Source organism: Somniosus microcephalus, chromosome 1, assembly GCF_052327205.1.
Source record: "Somniosus microcephalus isolate GS21.2 chromosome 1, FLI_Smic_1.0, whole genome shotgun sequence".
In the NCBI taxonomy this organism is placed as follows: Eukaryota; Metazoa; Chordata; class Chondrichthyes; order Squaliformes; family Somniosidae; genus Somniosus; species Somniosus microcephalus.
In genome coordinates, this window is record NC_140987.1 from 184022967 (window position 1) to 184047123 (window position 24157).

Here is a 24157-nt window from a genome sequence, read left to right on the forward strand (position 1 = left end):
TGTTGTACTAAGGCCAGTGAATTTAGCGTAATGACATTGCGTGAAGTGCTTTGAAATATTTTGACAATGAATTACTTTTGGAATAAGTGTCTGCAACTCGAGGAACTTCGGCTCAGAATTGTTGAGCTGGAGTACGAGCTGCAGACATGATGCATCAGGGAGGGGGGAGTTACCTGGACACTTTGTTCCGGGAGGCAGTCACACCCTTTAGGTTAAGTAGAACTTTAGAGTTATTCAGTGGTCTGGGACAGGAGGGTGTGACTGAGAGTCAGGAAGGTATGGGGACCCAGGATGTAGTATGGAGGACCTTGTCCAACAGGTCCGAGGTACTTTCTACCTGTATTGATGAGGAAAAGGACTACAGGGAAGATGGTCAAACTGACCATGGCACCGTGGTACAGGGGGCCATCCAAGTGGGGGAGAAGGAAGGAATGTGGTAGTAGTAGGGGACAGTATAGTCAGGGCGCTAGTTACTGTTCTCTGCAGCCACGAACGAGAGTCTCGAAGGCTGTGTTGCCTGCCCGGTGCCAGGGTTAAAGATAACTCCTCGCAGCTGGAGAAGAACTTGGAGGGGGAGGATCCAGTTGTCGTGGTCCATGTAGGAACCAATGACGGGTAGAACTAAGAATGAGATTCTGCTGAGGGAGTTTGAGGAGCTTGGGTCTAAATTAATAAGCCGAACCTCAAGGGTAATAATCTCTGGATTACTACCTGAGCCACACGCAAATTGGCATAGGGTCAAGCAGATTAGAGAGTTAAATGTGTGGCTCAAAGAGTGGTGTGGGAAGAAGGGGTTTCAATTCGTGAGGCACTGGCACCAGTACTGGGGAAAGAGGGAGCTGTTCCATTGGGACGGGCTCCACTTAAACCAGATTGGGACCGGCGTCCTGACGAATCGAATACTCACTGGAGTTTAGAAGATTGAGAGGGGATCTCATCGAAACCTATAAAATTCTGTCAGGCCTGGACAGACTAGACGCAGGAAGGATGTTTCTGATGGCCGGGGAGTCCAGAACCAGGGGTCATAGTCTAAAGATAAGGGGTAAGCCATTTAGGACTGAAATGAGGAGGAATTTCTTCACCCGAGAGTGGTGAACCTGTGGAATTCTCTGCCAGTTCATTAAATATATTCAAGAAAGAGTTGGATATATTTCTTAAGGCTAAAGGGATCAAGGGATATGGGGAGAAGGCAGGGACAGGGTACTGAACTTGGATGATCAGCCATGATCTCATTGAATGGCGGAGCAGGCTCGAAGGGCCGAATGGCCTACTCCTGTTCCTATCTTCTATGTTTCTATAACTAGAACTGTAGATAGGGCTTTAAACTAAAAAAAAAAAAAAAGGGGGGGTCAGGTGTGGGGAAATTTAGAAATCTAAAGAGAAAGGTCAAGGCAATAGAGCAGTGTAGTGATTTGGGTAAAAGTAAGCAGTGTGACAGGAAGGGACAGAGTTTAATGGTAATAGTGCAGCAGAGAAAAAGGTCAAAGCAGGGAATAATGGTAAAACCTTTAAATTAAAAGCACTTTATCTGAATGCACAAAGCATTCATAACAAGATAGACGAACTAGTGGCACAAAGAGATAAATGGGTTTGATCTAATAGCCATTACAAAGACATGGTGGCCAAGGTTGGGAACTAAATGTTCCAGGGTACTTGAGGTTTTGAAAAAACAGGAAGAATGGAAAAGGAGGGGGAGTAGCCCTGATAATAAAGGGTGACATAAGGACAGCAGAGAGAAAGGATCTCCGCTTGGAAGATCAGGAAGTAGAATCAGTATGGGTGGAGATAAGGAATGACGAGGGACAGAAAACACTGGTAGGAGTAGTATATAGGCCCCCAAAGAGTAGCTATACAGTTGGACAGAATATTAATCAAGAAATAGTAGGAGCTTGCAAAAAAGGTAATGCAATAATTGTGGGGGACTTTAATCTTCATATAGACTGGACAATTCAAAGATAGTCTGGAGGACGAGTTCATGGAATGCATTCAGGACAGTTTCCTAGAACAATGCGTCATGGAACCAACCAGGGAACAGGCTATTTTAGATCTTGTATTGTGTAATGAGACAGGGTTAATTAACAACCTCATAGTAAAGGATCCTCTGGGGCAGAGTGATCATAATACAGGTTGAGCGTCCTGAATCCGGGACCGAGGCCAAGCCGGTTTTCGTGTTTTTCTGGACTTTGGAACGTGTTTCTGATGTCCGAAGTCCGGAAATATCGCAACCTGGGCTCAGGTGTTTCCGGACTTCGGACATCAGAAACACGTTCCGAGTCTGGAAATGCCTGGGCCCAGGTTGCGGTTTAACAGGGTGTCTGGATTCCGGAACATTTTACGGATTCTGGACGACCCTGCCACCAATCGCCTGGATTCTGGAACATTCCGGATTTTGGACGCTCAACCTGTATGATAGAATTTCACATTAATTTCGAGAGTGACTTGCCTAAGTCTGAAATTAGAGTCTTAAACTTAAATAAAGCCAATTACATAGGTATGAGGGGCGAGTTGGCTAAGGTAGATTGGAAAAATAGATTAAAATGTATGGCGGTAGATAAGCAGTGGCTAGCATTTAAAGAAATATTTCATAATTTGCAACAAAAATACATTCCATTGAGAAACAAAAACTCCACGGGAAAAGTGATCCAACCGTGACTAACTAAAGAAGTTAAGGATAGCATTAGATTGAAAGAATAAGCTTATGATGTTGCAAAGAATAATAGTAAGCCTGAGGATTGGGAGAGTTTCAGAAACCAACAAAGGATGACCAAAAAATTGATGAGGGAAAAAATAGAATATGAGAGAAAACTAGCAAGAAATATAAAAGCAGATTGTAAGAGCTTCTACAAGTATGTAAAAAGGAAGAGAGTAGCAAAAGTAAACATTGGTCCCTTAGAGACTGAGACAGGAGAAATTATTATGGGGAATAAGGAAATGGCAGAAACGTTGAACAAATATTTTGTATCTATCTTCACAGTAGAAGACACAAAAAGCATACCAAAAATGGTGGGGAACCAAGGGTCTAATGAGGGTGAAGAACTTAACGTAATTAATACAAGTAGAGAACAGGTACTAGAGAAACTAATGGGACTAAAAGCCGATAAATCCCCTGGACCTGACCGCCTACATCCTAGGGTTCTAAAAGAGGTGGCTGAAGAGATGGTGGATGCATTGGTTTTGATCTTCCAAAATTTCCTAGATTCTAGAATGGTTCCAACAGATTGGAAGGTCGCAAATGTAACGTCACTATTCAAGAAAGGAGGGAGAGAAAAAACGGAACTACAGGCCAGTTAGCCTGACATCAGTTGTAGGGAAAATGCTGGAATCTATTGTTAAACATAGAAACATAGAAGATCGGAGCAGGAGTAGGCCATTCGGCCCCTCGAGCCTGCTCCGCCATTCAATGCGATCATGGCTGATCATCCAAGTTCAGTACCCGGTCCCTGCTTTCTCCCCATACCCCTTGATCCCTTTAGCCTTAAGAAATATATCCAACTCCTTCTTGAATATATTTAATGAATTAGCCTCTACTGCCTTCTGTGGTAGAGAATTCCACAGGTTCACCACTCTGGGTGAAGAAATTCCTCCTTATTTCTGTCCTAAATGGCTTACCCCTTATCCTTAGACTGTGACCCCTGGTTCTGGACTCCCCGACCATCAGGAACATCCTTCCTGCATCTAGTCTGTCCAGTCCTGTCAGAATTTTATAAGTTTCAATGAGATCCCCTCTCATTCTTCTAAACTCCAGCGAGTATAAGCCCAATCGACCCAATCTCTCCTCATATGTCATTCCTGCCATTCCAGGTACCAGCCTGATGAATCTTCGCTGAACTCCTTCCATGGCAAGAACATCCTTCCTCAGATAAGGTGACCAAAACTGCACACAATACTCAAGATGTGGTCTTACCAAGGCCCTGTACAACTGCAGCAAGACATCCTTGTTCCTGTACTCAAACCCTCTCGCTATGAAGGCCAACATACCATTTGCCTTCTTAACCGCCTGCTGCACTTGCATGCTTACCTTCAGCGACTGGTGCACAAGGACACCCAGGTCTCATTGCACTTCCCCTTCTCCCAATCTATTGCCATTCAGATAATCTGCCTTCCTGTTTTTGCCACCAAAGTGGATAACCTCGCATTTATCCACGTTATATTGCATCTGCCATGCTTCTGCCCAATCACAACCTGTCCAAATCATCCTGGAGTTTCTCGGCATCCTCCTCACAGCACACACGCCCACCCAGCTTTGCGTCGTCTGCAAACTTGGAGATATTATATCTAGTTCCCTTGTCTAGATCATCATTAATATATATTGGCCCAGAAATTCGGGTCGGGGGCTTCCCACGGGTGCAAGCCCCCGACCCACACTTAGCTTGTGCGCCGGCCGTTGAGCTATGGGCCCCTGTGGAATTCCAATCCGGGGCCTGGTCCAGCTGCCGGCGCGCAGTGCTTGTGTATCCCAGGGGCGCAGTTAGTTCAATGCGTCCCCTGGGATCACGTGGGCCACGGGCAGCCAATCGGAGCAGGGAATGCTCCATTCATAAGTCTGACAGGAAGTGCTGTCAAGCTGAGAAATACTACGGGCCCCTTCTTACAAAACATCACTAAATCTTCAAATAATTTTTTTTTTAATCACTTTTTAAATAAAATATAAATTAAATGAAATAACTATTTTAAACAATAATTTAAATTTTTGAAATTAAAAAAAAAAAAAAAAAAAAAATTCTAACGGGGCTAAAAATAAACTTAGCTTGCTTTAAAGTATTTAAAAATAATGGCCCAGAAATTCGGGTCGGGAGCTTCCCGCGGGTGCAAGTCCCTGACCTACACTTACCTAGCGCGCCGGCAGTTGAGCTCTGGGCCTGCGTATAATTCCTCTCCGGGGCCTGGCCCAGAGGCTGGCGCGCTGTGCTGGCGTGTCCCAGGGGCGTAGTTAGTGCGATGCGTCCCCTGGGATCACGTGAGCCATGGGCAGCCAATCGGAGGAGGGAAAAGATTGACAGAAAGACCTGTCAAAACGTATGAATGCTGAGGGCCCAAAACAGTAGTTAACCTTCAAATAATTTTTTTTTTTAAATCACACTTTTTAAATAAACTATAAATTACATTAAATAACTAATTTAAATTTTTGAAAAAAATAATTTTATAAAAAAGCGTGGATAAAAATAAACTTACCGTTAACGTATTTAAAAATAACAAACCTGTGGAAAAAATGTTTTAATTAATTGACCACTTACCTTTTAAAATGCAGTCCTTACGCCTGGTTTTTACATTTCCAAAATCTAAAGACTTGCCCTCACGGAAAAACCTGTAAAAATAAAAACACGTAAGTTCAAAGCGCACGCACAGCCTCCTGCACACGCATTCGACCTCTGAACCCCTGCTTTCAGGGGAACGGAAGTGCCGTTTCCCCGCGCATGCGCAGTGCATGCAGGAAACCGGCACTTCCATTGGGCTTACGGGTGAGTACCCCGTGCGTACTCACCCGTGGAGACCCGAATTTCTGGGCCATTGTGAATAGCTGGGGTCCAAGGACCGATCCCTGCGGCACCCCACTAGTCACTGCCTGCCACTCGGAAAAAGGCCCGTTTATTCCAACTCTTTGCTTTCTGTCTGCCAACCAGTTCTCTATCCAAGTCAATACCTTGCCCCCAATCCCATGTTCCTTAACTTTACACGCTAATCTCTTATGCGGGACCTTATCGAAAGCCTTTTGAAAGTCCAAATACACCACATCCACTGGTTCTCCCTTACCTATTTTACCAGTTACATCCTCAAAAAATTCCAGTAGATTAGTCAAGCATGATTTACCTTTTGTAAATCCATGTTGACTTTGTCCAATCCTGTCACTGTTTTCCAAGTGCTCTGCTATTACATCTTTTGTAATGGACTCTAGCATTTTCCCCACTACCGATGTCAGGCTTACCGGTCTGTAATTCCCCTTTTTCTCTCTGCCACCTTTTTTGAATAGTGGGGTAACATTAGCTACCCTCCAATCCATAGGTACTGTTCCAGATTCCATCGCATGTTGGAAGATGATCAGCAATGCATCCAATATTTCTAGGGCCACTTCCTTAAGTACCCTAGGATGTAGATTATCAGGCCCTGGGGATTTATCAGCCTTCAATCCCGTCAATTTCCCTAACACCATTTCCCTACAAATACTGATTTCTTTCAGTTCCTCCCTTTCATCAGACCCTATGTTCCCCGACATCTCTGGGAGGTTATTTGTGTACTCCTTTGTGAAGACAGAACCAAAATATGTATTTAATTGGTCTGCCATTTCTTTGTTCCCCATTATAAATTCCCCTGATTCTGACTGCAAGGGACCTACGCTTGACTTCACCAATCTTTTTCCTCTTCACATCACATATCTATAAAAGCTTTTACAGTCAGTTTTTATGTTCCCTGCCAGCTTACTCTCTCATTCTATTTTCCCCTTCTTAATTAATCCCTTTGTCCTCCTTTGTTGAATCCTAAAGTGCTGCCAATCCTCAAGTTTACAGCTTTTTCTGGCCAATTTATATGCCCTCTCCTTGGATGTTATGCTATCCCTAATTTCCCTTGTTAGCCACGGTTGAGTCACCTTTTTTGTTTCATTTTTATGCCAAACTGGGATGAACAAATTCTGTAGTTCATCCATGCGGTCTGTGAATGTTTGTCATTGCCTATCTGCCGTCAACCCTTTTCGTGACATTCCCCAATCAATCCTACCCAACTCGCGCCTCATACCATCGTAGTTTCCTTTATTTAAATGCAGGACCCTAGTTTCTGAGTCAACTACTGCATTCTCCATCTTAATGAAGAATTCTATCATAATTCTGATCGCTCCTCCCCAAGGGGCCTCGCACAACAAGATTGCTAATTAATCCTTTCTCATTACATAATACCCAGTCTAAGATGGCCTGATTGGTCCAGGAAACTATCCCGTAAACACTCCAGGAATTCCTCCTCCACAGTATTGTTACTAATTTGGTTAGCCCAATCTATATGTAGATTAAAGTCACCCACGATGACTGCTGTGCCCTTATTGCACGCATCTCTAATTTCCCTTTTAATGCCATCCCCAACCTCCGCATTATTATTTAGAGGTCTATATACCATTCCCACTAACGTTTTCTGCCCCTTGGTATTTCTCAGTTCTACCCATACAGATTCCACATCATCAGTGCTAATATCCTTCCTTACAATTGTGTTAATCCCTTCTTTAACCAGCAATGCTACCCCACTTCCCTTTCCTTTTTGCCTATCTTTCCTTAATATTGAATACCTCTGGATGTTGAGTTCCCTGCCTTGGCCACCCTGGAGCCATGTTTCTGTAATCCCAATCAAATCATATTTGTTTACCTCTATTTGCGCAGCTAATTCATCCACCTTATTACGAATGCTCCTTGCATTAAGACACAAAGCCTTCAGGTTTTTTTTTAACTCTCTTAGACCTATTAGAATTATTATTTACTGTGGCCATGTTTGATTTAAACCGTTGATTTCTCTGACTGCCACTTTTTTGTTTTTCTCCTTCCTATCTTTTGCTTTTATCCTTGTTTCCCTTTCCTCTATCTCCCTGCTCAGGTTCCCAACCCCCTGCTATTTTAGTTTAAACCCTCCCCCAGAGCACTAGCAAACACTCCCCCCAGGACATCGGTCCCGGCCCTGCCCAGGTAAAAACCGTCCGGTTTGAACTGGTCCCACCTCCCCCAGAACCGGTTCCAATGTCCCAGGAATTTGAATCCCTCCCCCTTGCACCATTCCTCTAGCCACGTATTCATCTGAAATATCCTTCTATTTCTACTCTGACTAGCACGTGGCAGCAATCCTGAGATTACTTCCTTTTGAGGTCCTGCTTTTTTAATTTACCTCCTAACTCCCTATATTCAGCTTTCAGGACCTCATCCCGTTTTTTACCTATATCGTTGGTACCTATTTGCGCCACGACAACTGGCTGTTCACCCTCCCCTTCCAAAATGTTCTGCAGCCGCTCTGAGACATCCTTGAGCCTTGCACCAGGGAGGCAACACACCATCCTGGAGTCTCGTTTGCGGCCACAGAAACGCCTATCTATTCCCCTTACAATAGAATCCCTTATTACTATAGCTGCTCTACCCCTCTTTTTCCTCCCGTACTGTGCAGCAGAGCCACCCCTGATGCCAGGAAGTTGGCTGCTGCTGCCTTCCTCTGATAAGCCATCCCCCCCAACAGTATTCAAAGTGATATACCTGTTTGAGAGAGGGATGTCCACAGGGGACCCCTGCATTATCTGCTTGCGCCTACTACTCTATCTGTTGGTCACCCCTTCCCTTTCTGCCTGTCCAACCTTTGCCTGCGGTGTGACCAACTGCTTAAACGTGATATCCACGACGTCCTCAGCATCGCGAATGGTCCAGTATGTATCCAATCGCAGCTCCAGCGCCGCAATGCAGTCTGCCAGTAGCTGCAGCTGGACATAGTTCCTGCACACACAGTTGTCAGGGACACGGGAAGTGTCCGAGTTCCCACATAGCGCAGGAGGAGCATACCACGGGGCCGGGCTCTCCTGCCATGACTTACCCTTTAATTAATTGAAATTAAATTAGTTTAAATCAATCCCACCAATTACACTACAGTTAAATGGTATATTTAAGGGCCCTGGTTTACCAGCAGTCCCTGCTACACCACAGAGACCGTAAAAAGTATAAACCACAGAGTTAAAATTTAAAAAGAGAGAAATACTCACCGACCAATCACTTACCTGCTTTCTGGTGACGTCACACTTCGATTACTTTTTACTTCTCTCCCTCCCTCTGAGTTCGGAGATTGGAAATTAGTAAGCCTACCTGGTTTCTGCCGCTGCCTCTTAAACTCGCCGCCGCTCAGCTGCCTCATCTCCCACAGGTCCACTGCCGTTGCTCTGAGGCCTACCTGGTCTCTGTCGCTGCCTCTTAAACTCGCCGCTGCTCAGCCGCCTCATCTCCCACAGGTCCACTGCCGTTGCTCTGAGGCCTACCTGGTCTCTGTCGCTGCCTCTTAAACTCGCCGCTGCTCAGCTGCCTCATCTCCCACAGGTCCACTGCTGTTGCTCTGAGGCCTACCTGGTTTCTGCCGCTGCCTCTTAAACTCGCCGCCGCTCAGCTGCCTCATCTCCCACAGGTCCACTGCTGCTGCTCTGAGGCCTACCTTGTCTCTGCCGCTGCCTCTTAAACTCGCCGCTGCTCAGCCGCCTCGTCTCCTGCAGGTCCGCTGCCGTCGCTTTTTTTTTTACTTTTCCCTTCTGGCTCTTTTTTTCTCTCTCTCAATCCAGTCTTCCTTTCCCTCATTATTTCTCTCTCTACCTGATTTGACATTGATTTCATCCCCTCTAATTGACACTTCCTTCGCCGCCCTTGCACTGTTAATGTCATAATCCTTCAATCTGATTGGTTAAGGGGATACACAGCTGCTTGCCTGTTCACTTAGGTTCCAGATTCCTTGTTCCTTAGTTGCTGCGACGTGATTAGCTTGCACTTTCAGCAACTTGCTGCTCAAAAAATCAAAACACTTAAAACGGGCATTGGCAAGTCTAACTAACAGCAGATGCTGCTGGATGCCCTGGTACAGCAATATTTGGCCCAATATTTTTCATGTTGCAGAATATTGGGGGCTTATATAGACTTGTATGCATTGATTTGACAGAGCAAATAAAATTAATTACCTTTGCATCAGGAAGTGGTGAATGCTTTTAGGTTGTACGCTGAAGAATATTGCCTTTATCGCAATTAAACACCAAAAGTTGTTTTTGATTATGTGGTTGACGTGACTATTCATAGAAACCTTAGCATCTATGTGAATTAGAAATAATCAAGATGAGGGATGTTGGTGCTGGGGAAATTAAGATTTTCCTATTTCAGAAAAGTGGGGGGGTGGGATTTTAACCCCAAAAGACGGGTTGGTTGTGGCCGGGTGGGAAGTTAGTGTTAAACAGAATCCCGACCAGAACCCGCCCACTTTGTTTTAATGGAGGCGGGATGGGAGGCGTGAAGCCAATCCACTCACAGGAGGCGGGTCTCCCGTTTAAATATTATAATGAGGCTGGTGTGCCTCAGATTTAACCAGCATTTCAAATTTAACTGTAGCTGGTTGGCTTTCACAGGCCTTGGGAAACCTGCCAGCCAATGGAAGGCGAGGACTGCTGGATCCAGTGTCCCTGCCTAATCCACCCCCTATGATCGGAGAACCCCTGCCTCGAGGCCTCCGATTGCCCTCTTAACCCCCCAAGTGCCCCAATGTTGCCTCACAGCGCCAGGGACCCGGGTTCGAATCCGGCCTCGGGTGACTGTCTGTGTGGAGTTTGCACATTCTCCCTGTGTTTGCGTGGGTTTCCTCCGGGTGCTCCGGTTTCCTCCCACAGTCCAAAGATGTGCGGGTTAGGTTGATTGGCTATGATAAATTGACCCTTAGTGTTAGGGGGATTAAATACGTGGGGTTATGGGGATCGGGTGGGATATGTGTCGGTGCAGGCTCGATGGGCCGAAATGGCCTCTATCTGCACTGTGGGGTTTCTGTGATTCTGTGAATGTTCGTTTTCTCTCTCTCTCTCTCTCTCTCTCTCTCTCTCTCTCTCTCTCTCTCTCTCTCCCCCCTCCCAGCACCCGACTACCCCTTGGCCCCCATCCAATTGCTCCCTCCCTTCTCTGCGGCACAGTGCCACAGGCCTACCCCCCCACAGCCCCTCCATTTGGCTGGCTGCAGGTGGGAAACAGAGGTTTCAAATGCAAATCGGGCCCTGCCATTAAATTCGACGGGGCCTGCAGGAAATCCGTTCTCCCGGTTTTCCTTACCGCTTCCTAGCTCCCCCCCCCCCCCCCCCCCCCCGCCAAAATCTCCCAACCCGCCTCCCGAAAAATTTCCGGCCCCAGTGTCGCAATCGCGCATTCCCAGGTCAGGTTAGGTACAGCACAATCAGATTTCTATGTTTCTATGCAGTTTCCTCTGCTCTTCCCGAACAATGTTGTTTCAGCACAACTCGGAAGAGTGCCCTGTGCTGTACCAGTGTGATGTTTTCACATTTCCCACACCAGCCACCAGTGTTGAATTAGGATATTTTTGTGCTGCAGGCTACTAATGGCCCAAACTCATTTCACCAGATCCTGATCACTTTAGTCTGGATTGGATTTGAACCCAGGCCCCAGTTGTGAAAGACCGGTTCAACTAGCTGCAGCATTTAGTGGCCTTTGGAAAACTACTCTTAATTTGTTTCACTCAGTACAATGTTGATGTGTTGCTCCGTGACCACATGTTGAACCAGAAAACTCTATTGTTTGTATCTAATTGGCATAATCAATATAGGACTTTGTTACTTGGTTGACACAGCCTGGGTGACTTTAAATGTGCAAGTAAGTATTCATAAGGTTTAAAGGTATTTTGGTCAGGACATGTTATATCTCTTATTGTACAAAGTGCCATCTATGAAAATATTTTCCATACTTCATTGGCTCATTTTTAGTAATTTTCTCTGCTTTGTCAGCTTACCCATATCTGAAAACCATTAAAAATTGTAATAAATCGAGTATTCTTTGCTACCCTCAAATGTGTTCCACCCCCCAACCGCCCCTTAATAATCTGGCTATAATTTACTTTTGACCTCATTACTTGCAAGCTGTTGATCTACCTCACCTGTAGAAATGAGAATCCTTTTTCATGGGGAGATATTTAGTGCTCTGCCCAATTTTTAGTAATTACAGAGCTAGGAGTTAGATTATCAATGCTGGTCCAGGGCAAGTAGATCAGAAGTGGTTGATGTTTCAGGGGACTGCTATTTTTCCTGGCGGTTTCTTTGCATTTATATGGAGTCTAAAAAACAGCTGATAGGACAAGGGAGCACAGGGTCAAACTGGCAAATTTAGGACTAATGTCAGGAAGTTCTTCGCAGAGTGATGGAATAGAATTCTGGGTAAAGCAGTGGAGACAAAAGCCTTGGAATAATTTTAGTAGTAGTTGGATGATGCGGTGATGGTGGTGCTTTTGTCTGGATGGATGAGCTAGGATAGGCCATTTGGCATCCCTTATCTGTTCTGTCTTTGATCACCAACGAAAGGAAACTCTTGTGTATTGCTTCTTTATAGGGATGAGATACTAATTTTAAAGGATTGCTCTGACAAAGAAGGAGATTACCAGTCGAAGAATTTTATGACACATGGATCACTGGAATGACTATTGAACTGTAATTAGGATTTTATAGAGTAAAGTACTATGGCATTGTATGGTTGGTAAATTCAAAATACTGTCTTTTTTAACAGTTTACCCTAAAATTAGGTTCTTGGCCTTCAGTGTATTTCATGAGGAAACTAGTTGCAAATTACGCACGGGTTTAGTCCCAAGTAAACCGTGGGCTACAGTATGCATGTAAGCAAGTAACCAGTCAGGGAGGCCGTGCCTGTTTGTTTTACTTCCCAACTGTATTTAGAGTGCGATCTAGGAATGCAAGAACCATCAAAATAAGTTTGCTTGCAAGATATCCTGAAATGTAAAATTTATGTAAAAATATATATTTTGCGTGTCTTTACCTGGTAATCAGCTGCTGTTTATTGATAAACTTGCATTATGTCAGTTAATAAATCTAAGTGTAGGTGGTGTTAACTGAATTATCAAAATATGAATAAAACATCCCCATGAATTTTGTAACAAATATACCTTGTGTTTTGTGAGATGCCATTTCACCTCGGATTGGGCATGACGGGAGCAAACCACCAAAGTTTTGCTCACGAATGCTGTGTGAACTCTTCAATGAGAACGCTGCTTTGTATTCACTCTTGGGTATCCGTTGTTATTTTGGCCCGGAATTTGCGGTCAGTGGCGTGGCGAAGCGAAGGCATTTGCCACTGGCCCCAAAGCATACTTCGCACAAAGATCTTGCGATCTCAGTGTCGAGCAGTTCGCGGTTTTCTGAAGCTCCATTAAAATCAACGGAGTTTATTGGGGATCCCCTTGTGCAAGCTGGTGTGATGTCAACAGGCTGCCTAAGCAGCCAATCAAAATACAGAATTCTCATAGACTGCAAACAATTAAATGGGTAAGCTCTTAAAATTAAAACTTTTTAGAAATGTTAGAGAGAGCTAAACAAGGATTGGGGCTCTCATGGGGAAAAGGCAAACCTGAAATAAAGATGAACAAACTTTAAAAAAAAAAGTCTTAAAATAATGCTTAATTTAAATTTTTATTAAAATGGATAAATTTCACACTGAACAAAATTAAAATTAGTTTTTCAGAACCATAACCTTTATTTAGCAGTCAATATGCTGTTAAAACCCCAGGTACACCTAATCCCTTTGGGTCTAACTTTTAATGGGAAATTTAACAGCGTAATTACTGCAGAAGAGACGAAGATTTTGTCAGTTTGCCTGATTTGAGTGATTACACAAATTGCCGGCTTGGGGGTGGAGGGCACAGCACAGCCTGTTTCAGAGCAGTGAATGACGGGCCCCAACTTCAGGATTTGCTCATGCGCCAAATCCCGAAGTTGCGGTCAGTTTCAAAGGCAGAATGACTGCGAACGCTGTTAGTTCGCCATCATTATGAACGGCCACATGCCACGGCCAGTAATGAGGTCTGATGACTCTCTCCACTTGTGAAATGCTCGCTATTTCGCACTGCTGTGTGAAGGGAGATCCTTTTTTTCCCCTTTGTTGTCTGTCATTAAAAATACTGTGTTGATTTGGGTAAGTTGATGATGAAAATGATTACGTATTGTTGAAGGTGCAACATTAATTGTCAGTATAAAATTATATGAATATTTGCACGTGATTTAAGAGTCGATTGACAAGGTGTTAAACAGCAAAGACAATAACTTGCATTTTTATAGTGCTTTAAAAGTATTGAAATGTCCCAAGGAGCTTTACTGGAGTGTAATTAGGCAAAACCTGACACCAAGCCACAAAAGGAGTACAGGTGACCAAAGGCTTAGTCAAAGAGGTTGGTTTTAAAGGTGGAGAGGCAGAGGTTTGAGGAGGGAATTCTAGAGCTTGGGACCTAAATGGCTGAAGGCACGGCTGCCAACAGTGGGGCGAAGGCATTAAATTTAGGAGAAATATTATCATCTCACCATGTCCAGTATTGAAAATGGCAATTTTATATCATACACTCTGCAGAATTCAGTCCTATCAGGGCAATTATTTATTTAAATCGTTAATTGAATATTTGGATACCTCAGACCTGAGCCTGTCCAAATGTTGAAATGACTAGCTCAATAAATTATTAAGGCTGCTCATTCACTACAGTAATCAGTTGAAGCAACTGTCACAGACAAAATTATAGTGATTGATTTCTCATAGTTTAATATAAAGCATAGCAGAAATAGCAATCCTGGTTATATGTACATTCATTCATACTACATAGGGTAGTACAGGAAACTTTCGTTTAACCGGAGGTTAAAAGTCCGGAAAGCTCTATCTACCGGCAAAATTCAGGAGCCGTTTTCTATAAGTTTTTTTACTTCTCGTTGCTTTTTTTTTCCCAGTCAGGGCTAAGCAACAGCTTCAGCTAGAGATGCTTGCAGCTGCCTGTTTTGAAGCTGTTGCTAAGCAACAGGGTTTGTTGATGCACACGGAGCTGAAAAGCTCTATGTTTTAACATTGCCGCTGGTTTATACAGCAGTTTTGATCTAACGGCACCAGCTCGGTCCCGTCAGTGCCGGATACCAGAAAGTTTCCTGTAAGTAGTATTTGTGTACCAATGAATGGAATACAAGCAGAAAGGGAAGGGGTGACCAACAGACCGAGTAGTAGGCGCAGGCAGGTAGTGCAGGAGTCCCCTGTGGACATCCCCCTCTCACAGATATACCACTTTAAATACTGTTGAGGGGGATGGCTTATCAGAGGAAGGCAGCAGCAGCCAACTTCTTGGCACCAGGGGTGGTTCTGCTGCACAGGATGGGAGGAAAAAGAGGGGTAGAGTTACAGTAATAGGGGATTCTATTGTAAGGGGAATAGATGGGCGTTTTTGCGGCCGCAAACGAGACTCCAGGATGGTGTGTTGCCTCCCTGGTGCAAGGGTCAAGGATGTCTCAGAGCGGCTGCAGAACATTTTGGAAGGGGAGGGTGAACAGCCAGTTGCTGTGGTGCATATAGGCACCAACGATATAGGTAAAAAACGGGATGAGGTCCTAAAAGCTGAATATAGGGAGTTAGGAGGTAAATTTAAAAAATAGGATCTCAAAGGTAGTAATCTCAGGATTGCTACCAGTGCCACGTGCTAGTCAGAGTAGAAATAGAAGGATATTTCAGATGAATATGTGGCTAGAGGAATGGTGCAAGGGGGAGGGATTCAAATTCCTGGGACATTGGAACCGGTTCTGGGGGAGGTGGGACCAGTACAAACCGGATGGTTTGCACCTGGGCAGGGCCGGGACCGATGTCCTAGGGGGAGTGTTTGCTAGTGCTCTGGGGGAGGGTTTAAACTAAAATGGCAGGGGGTTGGGAACCTGAGCAGGGAGACAGAGGAAAGGGAAACAAGGATAAAAGCAAAAGATAGGAAGGAGAAAAACAAAAGTGGCAGTCAGAGAAATCAACGGTTTAAATCGAACATGGCCACAGTAAATAATAATTCTAATAGTTGTAAGAGCGTTAAAAAAACAAGCCTGAAGGCTTTGTGTCTTAATGCGAGGAGCATTCGTAATAAGGTGGATGAATTAGCTGCGCAAATAGAGGTAAACGAATATGATTTGATTGGGATTACGGAAACCTGGCTCCAGGGTGGCCAAGGCTGGGAACTCAACATCCAGGGGTATTCAATATTCAGGAAAGATAGGCAAAAAGGAAGGGGAGGTGGGGTAGCATTGCTGGTTAAAGAGGGGATTAACACAATTGTAAGGAAGGATATTAGCTCTGATGATGTGGAATCTGTATGGGTAGAATTGAGAAATACTAAGGGGAAAAAAACGTTAGTGGGAGTGGTTTATAGACCTCCAAACAGTAATGCGGAGGTTGGGGATGGCATTAAAAGGGAAATTAGAGAAGCGTGCAATAAGGGCACAGCAGTCATCATGGGCGACTTTAATCTACATACGGATTGGGCTAACCAAATTATTAACAATACTGTGGAGGAGGAATTCCTGGAGTGTTTACGGGAATGATTTCCTGGACCAATATGTTGAGGAACCAACCAGAGATCAGGCCATCTTAGACTGGGTATTATGTAATGAGAGAGGATTAATTAGCAATCTTGTTGTGCGAGGCCCCTTGGGTTGGAGCGATCATAATATGATAGAATTCTTCATAAGATGGAGAGTGAAGTAGTTGTCTCAGAGACTAGGGTCCTGAATTTAAATAAAGGAAACTACGATGGTATGAGGTGCGAGTTGGGTAGGATTGATTGGGGAATGTCACTCAAAGGGTTGACGGTGGATAGGCAATGGCAAACATTCAAAGACCGCATGGATGAACTACAGAATTTGTTCATCCCAGTTTGGCATAAAAATAAAACAAAAAAGGTGACTCAACCGTGGCTAACAAGGGAAATTAGGGATAGCATAAGATCCAAGGCGAGGACATATAAATTGGCCAGAAAAAGCAGTAAACCTGAGGATTGGGAGCAGTTTAGGATTCAACAAAGGAGGACAAAGGGATTAATTAAGAAGGGGAAAATAGAATATGAGAGTAAGCTTGCAGGGAACATAAAAACTGACTGAAAGCTTTTATAGACATGTGAAGAGGAAAAAGATTGGTGAAGTCAAGCGTAGGTCCCTTGCAGTCAGAATCAGGGGAATTTATAATGGGGAACAAAGAAATGACAGACCAATTAAATACATATTTTGGTTCTGTCTTCACAAAGGAGGACACAAATAACCTCCCAGAGATGTCGGGGAACATAGGGTCTGATGAAAGGGAGGAACTGAAAGAAATCAGTATTTGTAGGGAAATGGTATTAGGGAAATTGACGGGATTGAAGGCCGATAAATCCCCAGGGCCTGATAATCTACATCCTAGGGTACTTAAGGAAGTGGCCCTAGAAATAGTAGATGCATTGCTGATCATCTTCCAATATTCGATGGAATCTGGAACAGTACCCATGGATTGGAGGGTAGCTAATGTTACCCCACTACTCAAAAAAGGTGGCAAGAGAGAAAATGGGGAATTATAGACCGGTAAGCCTGACATCGGTAGTGGGGAAAATGCTAGAGTCCATTATAAAAGATGTAATAGAGCACTTGGAAAGCAGTGACAGGATCGGACAAAGTCAACATGGATTTACAAAAGGTAAATCGTGCTTGACTAATCTACTGGAATTTTTTGAGGATGTAACTGGTAAAATAGATAAGGGAGAACCAGTGGATGTGGTGTATTTGGACTTTCAAAAGGCTTTCGATAAGGTCCCGCATAAGAGATTAGCATGTAAAGTTAAGGAACATGGGATTGGCGGCAAGGTATTGACTTGGATAGCGAACTGGTTGGCAGACAGAAAGCAAAGAGTTGGAATAAACGAGTCTTTTTCCGAGTGGCAGGCAGTGACTAGTGGGGTACCGCAGGGATCGGACCTTGGACCCCAGCTATTCACAATATATATTAATGATCTAGACAAGGGAACTAGATGTAATATCTCCAAGTTTGCAGACGACACAAAGCTGGGTGGGCGTGTGTGCTGTGAGGAGGATGCCGAGAAACTCCAGGATGATTTGGACAGGTTGGGTGATTGGGCAGAAGCATGGCAGATGCAATATAACGTGGATAAATGCGAGGTTATCCACTTTGGTGGCAAAAACAGGAAGGCAGATTATTATCTGAATGGCAATAGATTGGGAGAAGGGGAAGTGCAATGAGACCTGGGTGTCCTTATGCACTAGTCGCTGAAGGTAAGCATGCAGGTGCAGCAGGCGGTTAAGAAGGCAAATGGTGTGTTGGCCTTCGTAGCGAGAGGGTTTGAGTACAGGAACAAGGATGTCTTGCTGCAGTTGTACAGGGCCTTGGTGAGACCACATCTTGAGTATTGTGTGCAGTTTGGTCGCCTTATCTGAGGAAGGATGTTCTTGTCATGGAAGGAGTTCAGCAAAGATTCACCAGGCTGATGCCTGGGATGGCAGGAATGACGTATGAGGAGAGATTGGGTCGATTGGACTTATACTTGCTGGCGTTTAGAAGAATGAGAGGGGCTCTCATTGAAACTTATAAAATTCTGACAGGACTGGACAGACTAGATGCCAGAAGGATGTTCCCGATGGCCGGGGAGTCCAGAACCAGGGGTCACAGTCTAAGGATAAGGGGTAAACCATTTAGGACAGAGATGAGGAGGAATTTCTTCACCCAGAGAGTGGTGAACCTGTGGAATTCTCTACCACAGAAGGCAGTAGAGGCCAATTCATTAAATATATTCAAGAAGGAGTTCTTAAGGCTAAAGGGATATGGGGAGAAAGCAGGGACAGGGTACTGAAATTGGATGATCAGCCATGATCGCGTTGAATGGCCTACTCCTGCTCCTATCTTCTATGTTCCTAAGCTTGCTTAAATAAACATGTTCTGCCAAGACAAAGCATGATTGCCTGATTAGTGAAGATTAAAAGACCAATTCAGTATTCACCAACAATGCATTAGTCTTCTATAGAAATGACCAAAAACCTTGTCTGTAATGCCTTGCCCCCAACTTGATTTTTTTTTTAATCCCCAAAGTAGGATGCACTGAATCAATAATGACAATTGCACGTCAGTTATGGTCAGCCTCAAGATGTCATCTCCTATTCTATGGTTGGATTGGACTTCCATCCAACTCTTTATTTTTCTACTTGTCTCCCCTTCTGAAAGCATGGATTCTTGCATGGGTATAGTTTCATGGGGACTGGCAACCCTCATACATTGGCCAAAGGACTACTTGTCACGTGTGAGCCTAGATAACGAGTATTGGTGGGATAATTAACCATGTCGGGCATGACAGCCCATCCCAATCCTGTTCTTCTAGACAAGTAATTTCAAGGAATCCAATTAGTGTTTCAACTGCAAAGATAAGTTAACTCAACAACCACCACTTGCATTGATATGGTGCTTTTAATTTAGAAAAACCTCCTAAAGCACTTCACAGAAGCGTAATCAGGCAAAAGTCGATACTGAGCCTAAGGAATATATTAAAGGGGGAGAATGAGTTGGTGAGGCAGAGGTTTCGGGAAGGAATTCAAGAGCGTAGAGCCTAGACGGCTGAAGGCATAGCAACCAATGGTGAGGTGAAGGGAGTAGGGAATGCGCAATAGGGCAGAGTTGGAGGATTACAGAGTTCTGAGCGGGTTGCAGGGCTGGAGGAGGTTACTTGGGTAGGGAGGAGCGAGGCCTTGAAGGGATTTAAACAAGAGAATTTTAAATCTGAGATGTTGGGGAACCGGGAGCCACTGTACTTCAGCGTGCATAGGGGTTAATGGTGTATGCAGGATAGGGTATGGGCAGAAGAGTTTTGGATAAGCTGAAGTTTATGGAGAATGGGAGGCTAGCCGGGAAAGCATTGGCATAGTCAAGCCTGGCGGTGACCAAGCCATGAATGAGAGTTTCGGCAACAGGTGAGTTGAGGAATGGGCAGAGACGGGTGATGTTATGGAGGTGGAAGTAGGCGGGCTTTGCGATGGAGATGATGGGTTGGAAGCTGATCTTGGGGTCAAATTGGATGCAGAGACTGCGAACAATCTGCTTCAACCTGAGACTTTGCCATTACGAGAAAGCTTGGCACAGATTTGGAAGGTCACGTGCTCAAGGATTTTGGAGAGGAAAGGGAGGTTGAAGGTGGGGCAGTAGTTTGCAATGACTGAGGGGTTGGGGTTTAAGGGGGTGGGGGGAAGGTGATGGTGATGAAAGGGAGGGATACCACACCAGAGGATGGGGTCCATTTACAGTGTTGGCCAGTGAAGTTGAGTAATCAGTTCAGTAGCAATGGGGTCAAGGGATCAGACTAGACCTCATGGCTAAGATGAACTTAGATAGGGTATGAGGGGCGATGGGCGATAAACTAGAGAAAGACATGCATTCAGCACTAGGGCAGAGGGGGAGATTGGGCTTGGTGGGCAAGAGGGAAGGGGCTGCAATGGAGGGAGCTAAATGGATTGTCTCAATTTTAGTGATGAAAAGGTCCATGAGCTCCTTGCTCTTATTGAAGGTGAGGTTGGAGGGCACAGTGGAGAGGTGCTTAAGGAGACAGTTGGCAGTGGAGAAAAGAAGCCAGAGGTTAACTTTGCTTTCCAGGTTGATCCTGGTGTAGTTAGCGGTTTTGGCAGAGGAGAGCAAAGCCCGATGGTGCTTTGTGGTCCAGTCAGATCTGGCGAGGAATGGCTAAACCAGTTGTGCATCATAAACGTTCAAATCTTCATCCCTTGGATTTAAGGGAGTGGAGATGGAGTCCATACCAAGGGAACAGCCAGAGTGGGAGATCGCAAGTGTTTCACTGGGACACGGGCATCAAAGATGGAGGTGAGGGTGTGATTGAGCAGACCAGTAACTACAGAAGCATCGTGGCAAATTGAAGTCCAAAGTCTAGATAGCTGGGTGTTTAAGAGTACAGTTATGTGACTTGGGAGAGCCTATTCCAGGGGCAGATGCAGAAGGAAATAGGGCTGGAAGAGAGATGGAGAATGTAGGTGGTGGGGGATACAAGGAAGTGGTCAGAAGTGGCCTTGTCTGTGATTGAGACAGTGGGAGTAGAGAGGCCACGTGAGATGGCAACATCGTGGATGCAGCTATGAGTAATGATAGGAGAGTTTATAATGAGATTAAGAGGGCAGTTAAATCTGAGGACAAAAGGCAGTCTGAGTTGAGATGGAGATTGAAATCACAGAGGATGGGGAGTTGCTCAGTGCAGAGGCTGAGGGAAGAAAGATGTTAGGATATCTGTGAGAAAATCTGGCTGGGGTTTTTGGGGGTGGTATAGATTTTAAAGAAGGGGTTATAGGGATGGAAATGGTGAGGTGGTCAAAGGAGGTGAAGATGCCAGAGGAGTAGACGGTGTGATTTGGTGATGAGGGCTACACTGTCACAGTGACAGTTTGGAAGGGACGGATGATGGAAAGTGTAGTCAGGTGTGGAGGCTTCAGTAAGAGGTAGTAATGTTGTGGATGACCAAGGTTTAGTTCACGAGTGAACCGATATTCGGGAGGGAAATGTAGAGAGCTGTGCTAGTTGTTGTCCACAGGCAGAGTCCAAGGAGTCAACGGTGCGATGGGTAAATAGGATGTGAAGGAGGTTGACATGATTAGCCCACAGTGGTTGTGCTGTGCTGGATGGTTGATGAAGGTGAGGCACCCATTGTTGCTCCTAAGGAGGCAGCAATGGGTGCCTCAATGGGCCCCTCAGAGGATGCTGAGAGAGGCACCGAGGTGAGTTCACAGAATCACAGAAACCCCACAGTGCAGATAGAGGCCATTTCGGCCCATCGAGCCTGCACCGACACATATCCCACCCGATCCCCGTAACCCCTACACCAACACATATCCCACCCTATCCCTGTAACCCCACGTATTTAATCCCCCTAACACTAAGGGTCAATTTATCATAGCCAATCAACCTAACCCGCACATCTTTGGTATGGGCTTATCCAAGAAAACTTTAAGCCTGGGATGGTGGCAGGAGAGTAAGAGGGCAGAAGAGTAGTGATGGGTTAGTGTAGAGATGAAGGTGAAGGGGCGGGAGAGGGGAGAAATTACAGGAGAAAAGGGCCTGAAGGAAAAAAAAAGGGAAACGGAAGTAATGGCCTTGCACCTGCAATAGCAACCAAACTGTTCACATAAATGGCCACAGGGAATTTGTGTTACATAGGCAAAGCAAAGATTAGGTGAGACATGTTCTTGTTGTAAACAGAGGACAGGGAGGAGTCAATATGAAAAAGTTTAAAGATAAAGTCTGAGGTCCTGTGGTGAGATAAAGATGAAACTTGGAGCATCAATGGACTAATGTCTAGGTTTGGAGGCGGTCCTATCAAATGATCGAGTGCAGGAGTTTTTTGTGGGGCAGAGTATCAGTGGGCGCACTGCTAGCGGTTGTCCAGTGGGAAAATAGAGGGCCAAGGAGGTGTGGAGGTAGAGTCGACCATGAATCAGCAGAGGATGATCCAAAGGTGCGGTCGAGGTGAGTAGTGACCGTGGCACAGTCTGAGTCGTCTAGTCTACATGGCTCAGTTTAACATTGTCCACTAAGCTATTGGTCATCTGACATTTATTGTGCTTGTACATTTTTCATTTTTTTAAATATATACATTTGTTGATTTTTGTACTACTGTGATACTTTTTTAAGGATGGGAGAACTGTTAACTTCTTGCTGTCCTCGTCTTTGCTCATGCACAGTATATTGCATCTGTAAATGGAACAACTTCCCCTTAAGAAATGCCATGACAGAGAAATGTTTTTACTGTAATAAACAGAACTCCGAATGAAAATTAATCTGGAGTCATGCTTGACACAGAAAAAGATGAAAGTGTGTTTATGATGTTGCTTATTTTTATTTCCCAGTTTGGATTTAAACTTTTGTTTCTGGTAAGATTGCTGTGGCTATGCTAAGAAAATAGCAGGATTTTTATAAACCCTTTACTTTAAATATTTATTTGTATTTATAAATATGAGGTATTTTAGTGCTGGGAGTAGCACGCTTTCTATCTTGGGCAGCCTTCAAGCGCACCCAGATAGGTATGGCACAGCCTGATACAGTTGGATACAGAATGAAGTTCTCTCCACTCTAGACAACAATGTACCTTAGCTCCAACTGCAAGAGCACATGAGAGTGCACTAATTTTCTACTTCCTACACCAGTCATATTGTGGCCTCTGGGTGAGGTCTTTATTCAACACCAAAGTAAAGGCAGCTTTGTGCTATGAGCCCATACCCAGTACAAACTGGATCGAAACTGCTGAAACACACCATGTAGGACTCTTGCATCTTATTTAGTCTGGGCTGGATTTGAACCAAAGTTCCAGGTTCCAGTAACCTACTACACCATCCAATTCCCACATGGGTTGTTCCTTAATATTTGCACGAGGCTTTGTACCCCCAATTTTTAGATTAAAGATCTTACTTTTTGATAATGAACAGTATTTAAATTCAATAGCGCAATTAAAATTCTTTAAATCAGAAGCAAGAAAAAGGCCTCAAACAAAAGCAAAATACTGTGGATCCTGGAAATCTGAAAAAGATCTCAGAATTGTTTATATGGATGGCGTGGAAGATTGCCGTTTCATACCAGTGGTGTGATAATGCAGGATTATTGTGGAAGTGGCTAAGATATATAGAACCCATATGTAAACTAATACTTTTCAAATGGTTGTATTCTGGTCAGAGTCTTTTATTTGTCTTTTATCTGTATATTTGTCAAGCTTGCCATAAATGAGAGAGATTTGTTTCTGATCTGAGGATCCATTGCTTAGTACACACCTCTGAGGAATATAGCAGAACTATGCTATAGTGTCACCATGACACTGTTGGGCGTATCAAGGTCTAAATACACTTGTCTGGTACACTGTCCCGATCAAAAGATCATTTTTAGTTTTCCTTCTAGATAGCTCTAAAGGCTGCAGAACCATTAGACAGTAGGGTCAGTGGTGAATCTAGCCTGCAAACAAAGTAGAAACTATCAGTGTGTGTGTATACGTACAAGTTGTAGCTTACTGGCAGGGCTGGGAATTAGTCTGGTTTTGTTTCTGCTACGTCCTCAGTCATTTTATTATTGATTAGTATAGGGAAAACATTGATATTGAAGAAGCATAGGATTTTTAAATAGTTCAGGTCTAATTTATGGCCATGGAACTTAAATGAAAAGCATTCTACTAATCTCATTCATGTCCTCTTCATCACAAAGGCTACCGACTTTGACTTCTAACATCACCCCTCTCTACCTCTCTTTCCTCTTTTAAGACGCTCCTTAAAACCTACCTCTTCTGCCCTAATATCTCCTTATGTGGCTCGGTGTCACATTTTGTTTGATAACATTCGTGAAGCGCCTTGGGATGTTTTACTACATTAAAGGTGTAATATAAATACAAGTTGTTGTTGTCAGAGGCACTATATAAATGCAAATGGTTGCAACACCATGTCTTATGAAGCCTTATAAGCTCACTCCAAATATACAACTCGACTCAAATATTGGAGAACAGCAAGTTGGCTTTGAACATATGTGCATATCCCAAATGGAAATATTCAAATTATTTTATTACCGTTGTATGTTTTGTTCAGTTCATGGCCGGTTTGCTTTAGTAGAAATCTTACAAT

The 24157-nt window shown here is 44.2% G+C and overlaps 1 protein-coding gene across 3 annotated transcripts in view; it reads left to right on the top strand.

Annotated features, from left to right (window-relative positions):
• The window catches only part of chd1 (chromodomain helicase DNA binding protein 1), a 198448-nt gene that overhangs the window by 13135 nt on the left and 161156 nt on the right, over nt 1–24157 (top strand). For 2 of the 3 annotated variants that reach the window (XM_085987895.1, XM_085987904.1), the window contains exon 3: nt 3802–3864. The exons of the other annotated variant lie outside the window; for it this stretch is intronic. In XM_085987895.1, coding sequence (XP_085844021.1) covers nt 3802–3864 — 63 coding nt within the window. The remainder of the gene's footprint in view (nt 1–3801; nt 3865–24157) is intronic. 3 annotated transcript variants of the gene reach the window in all.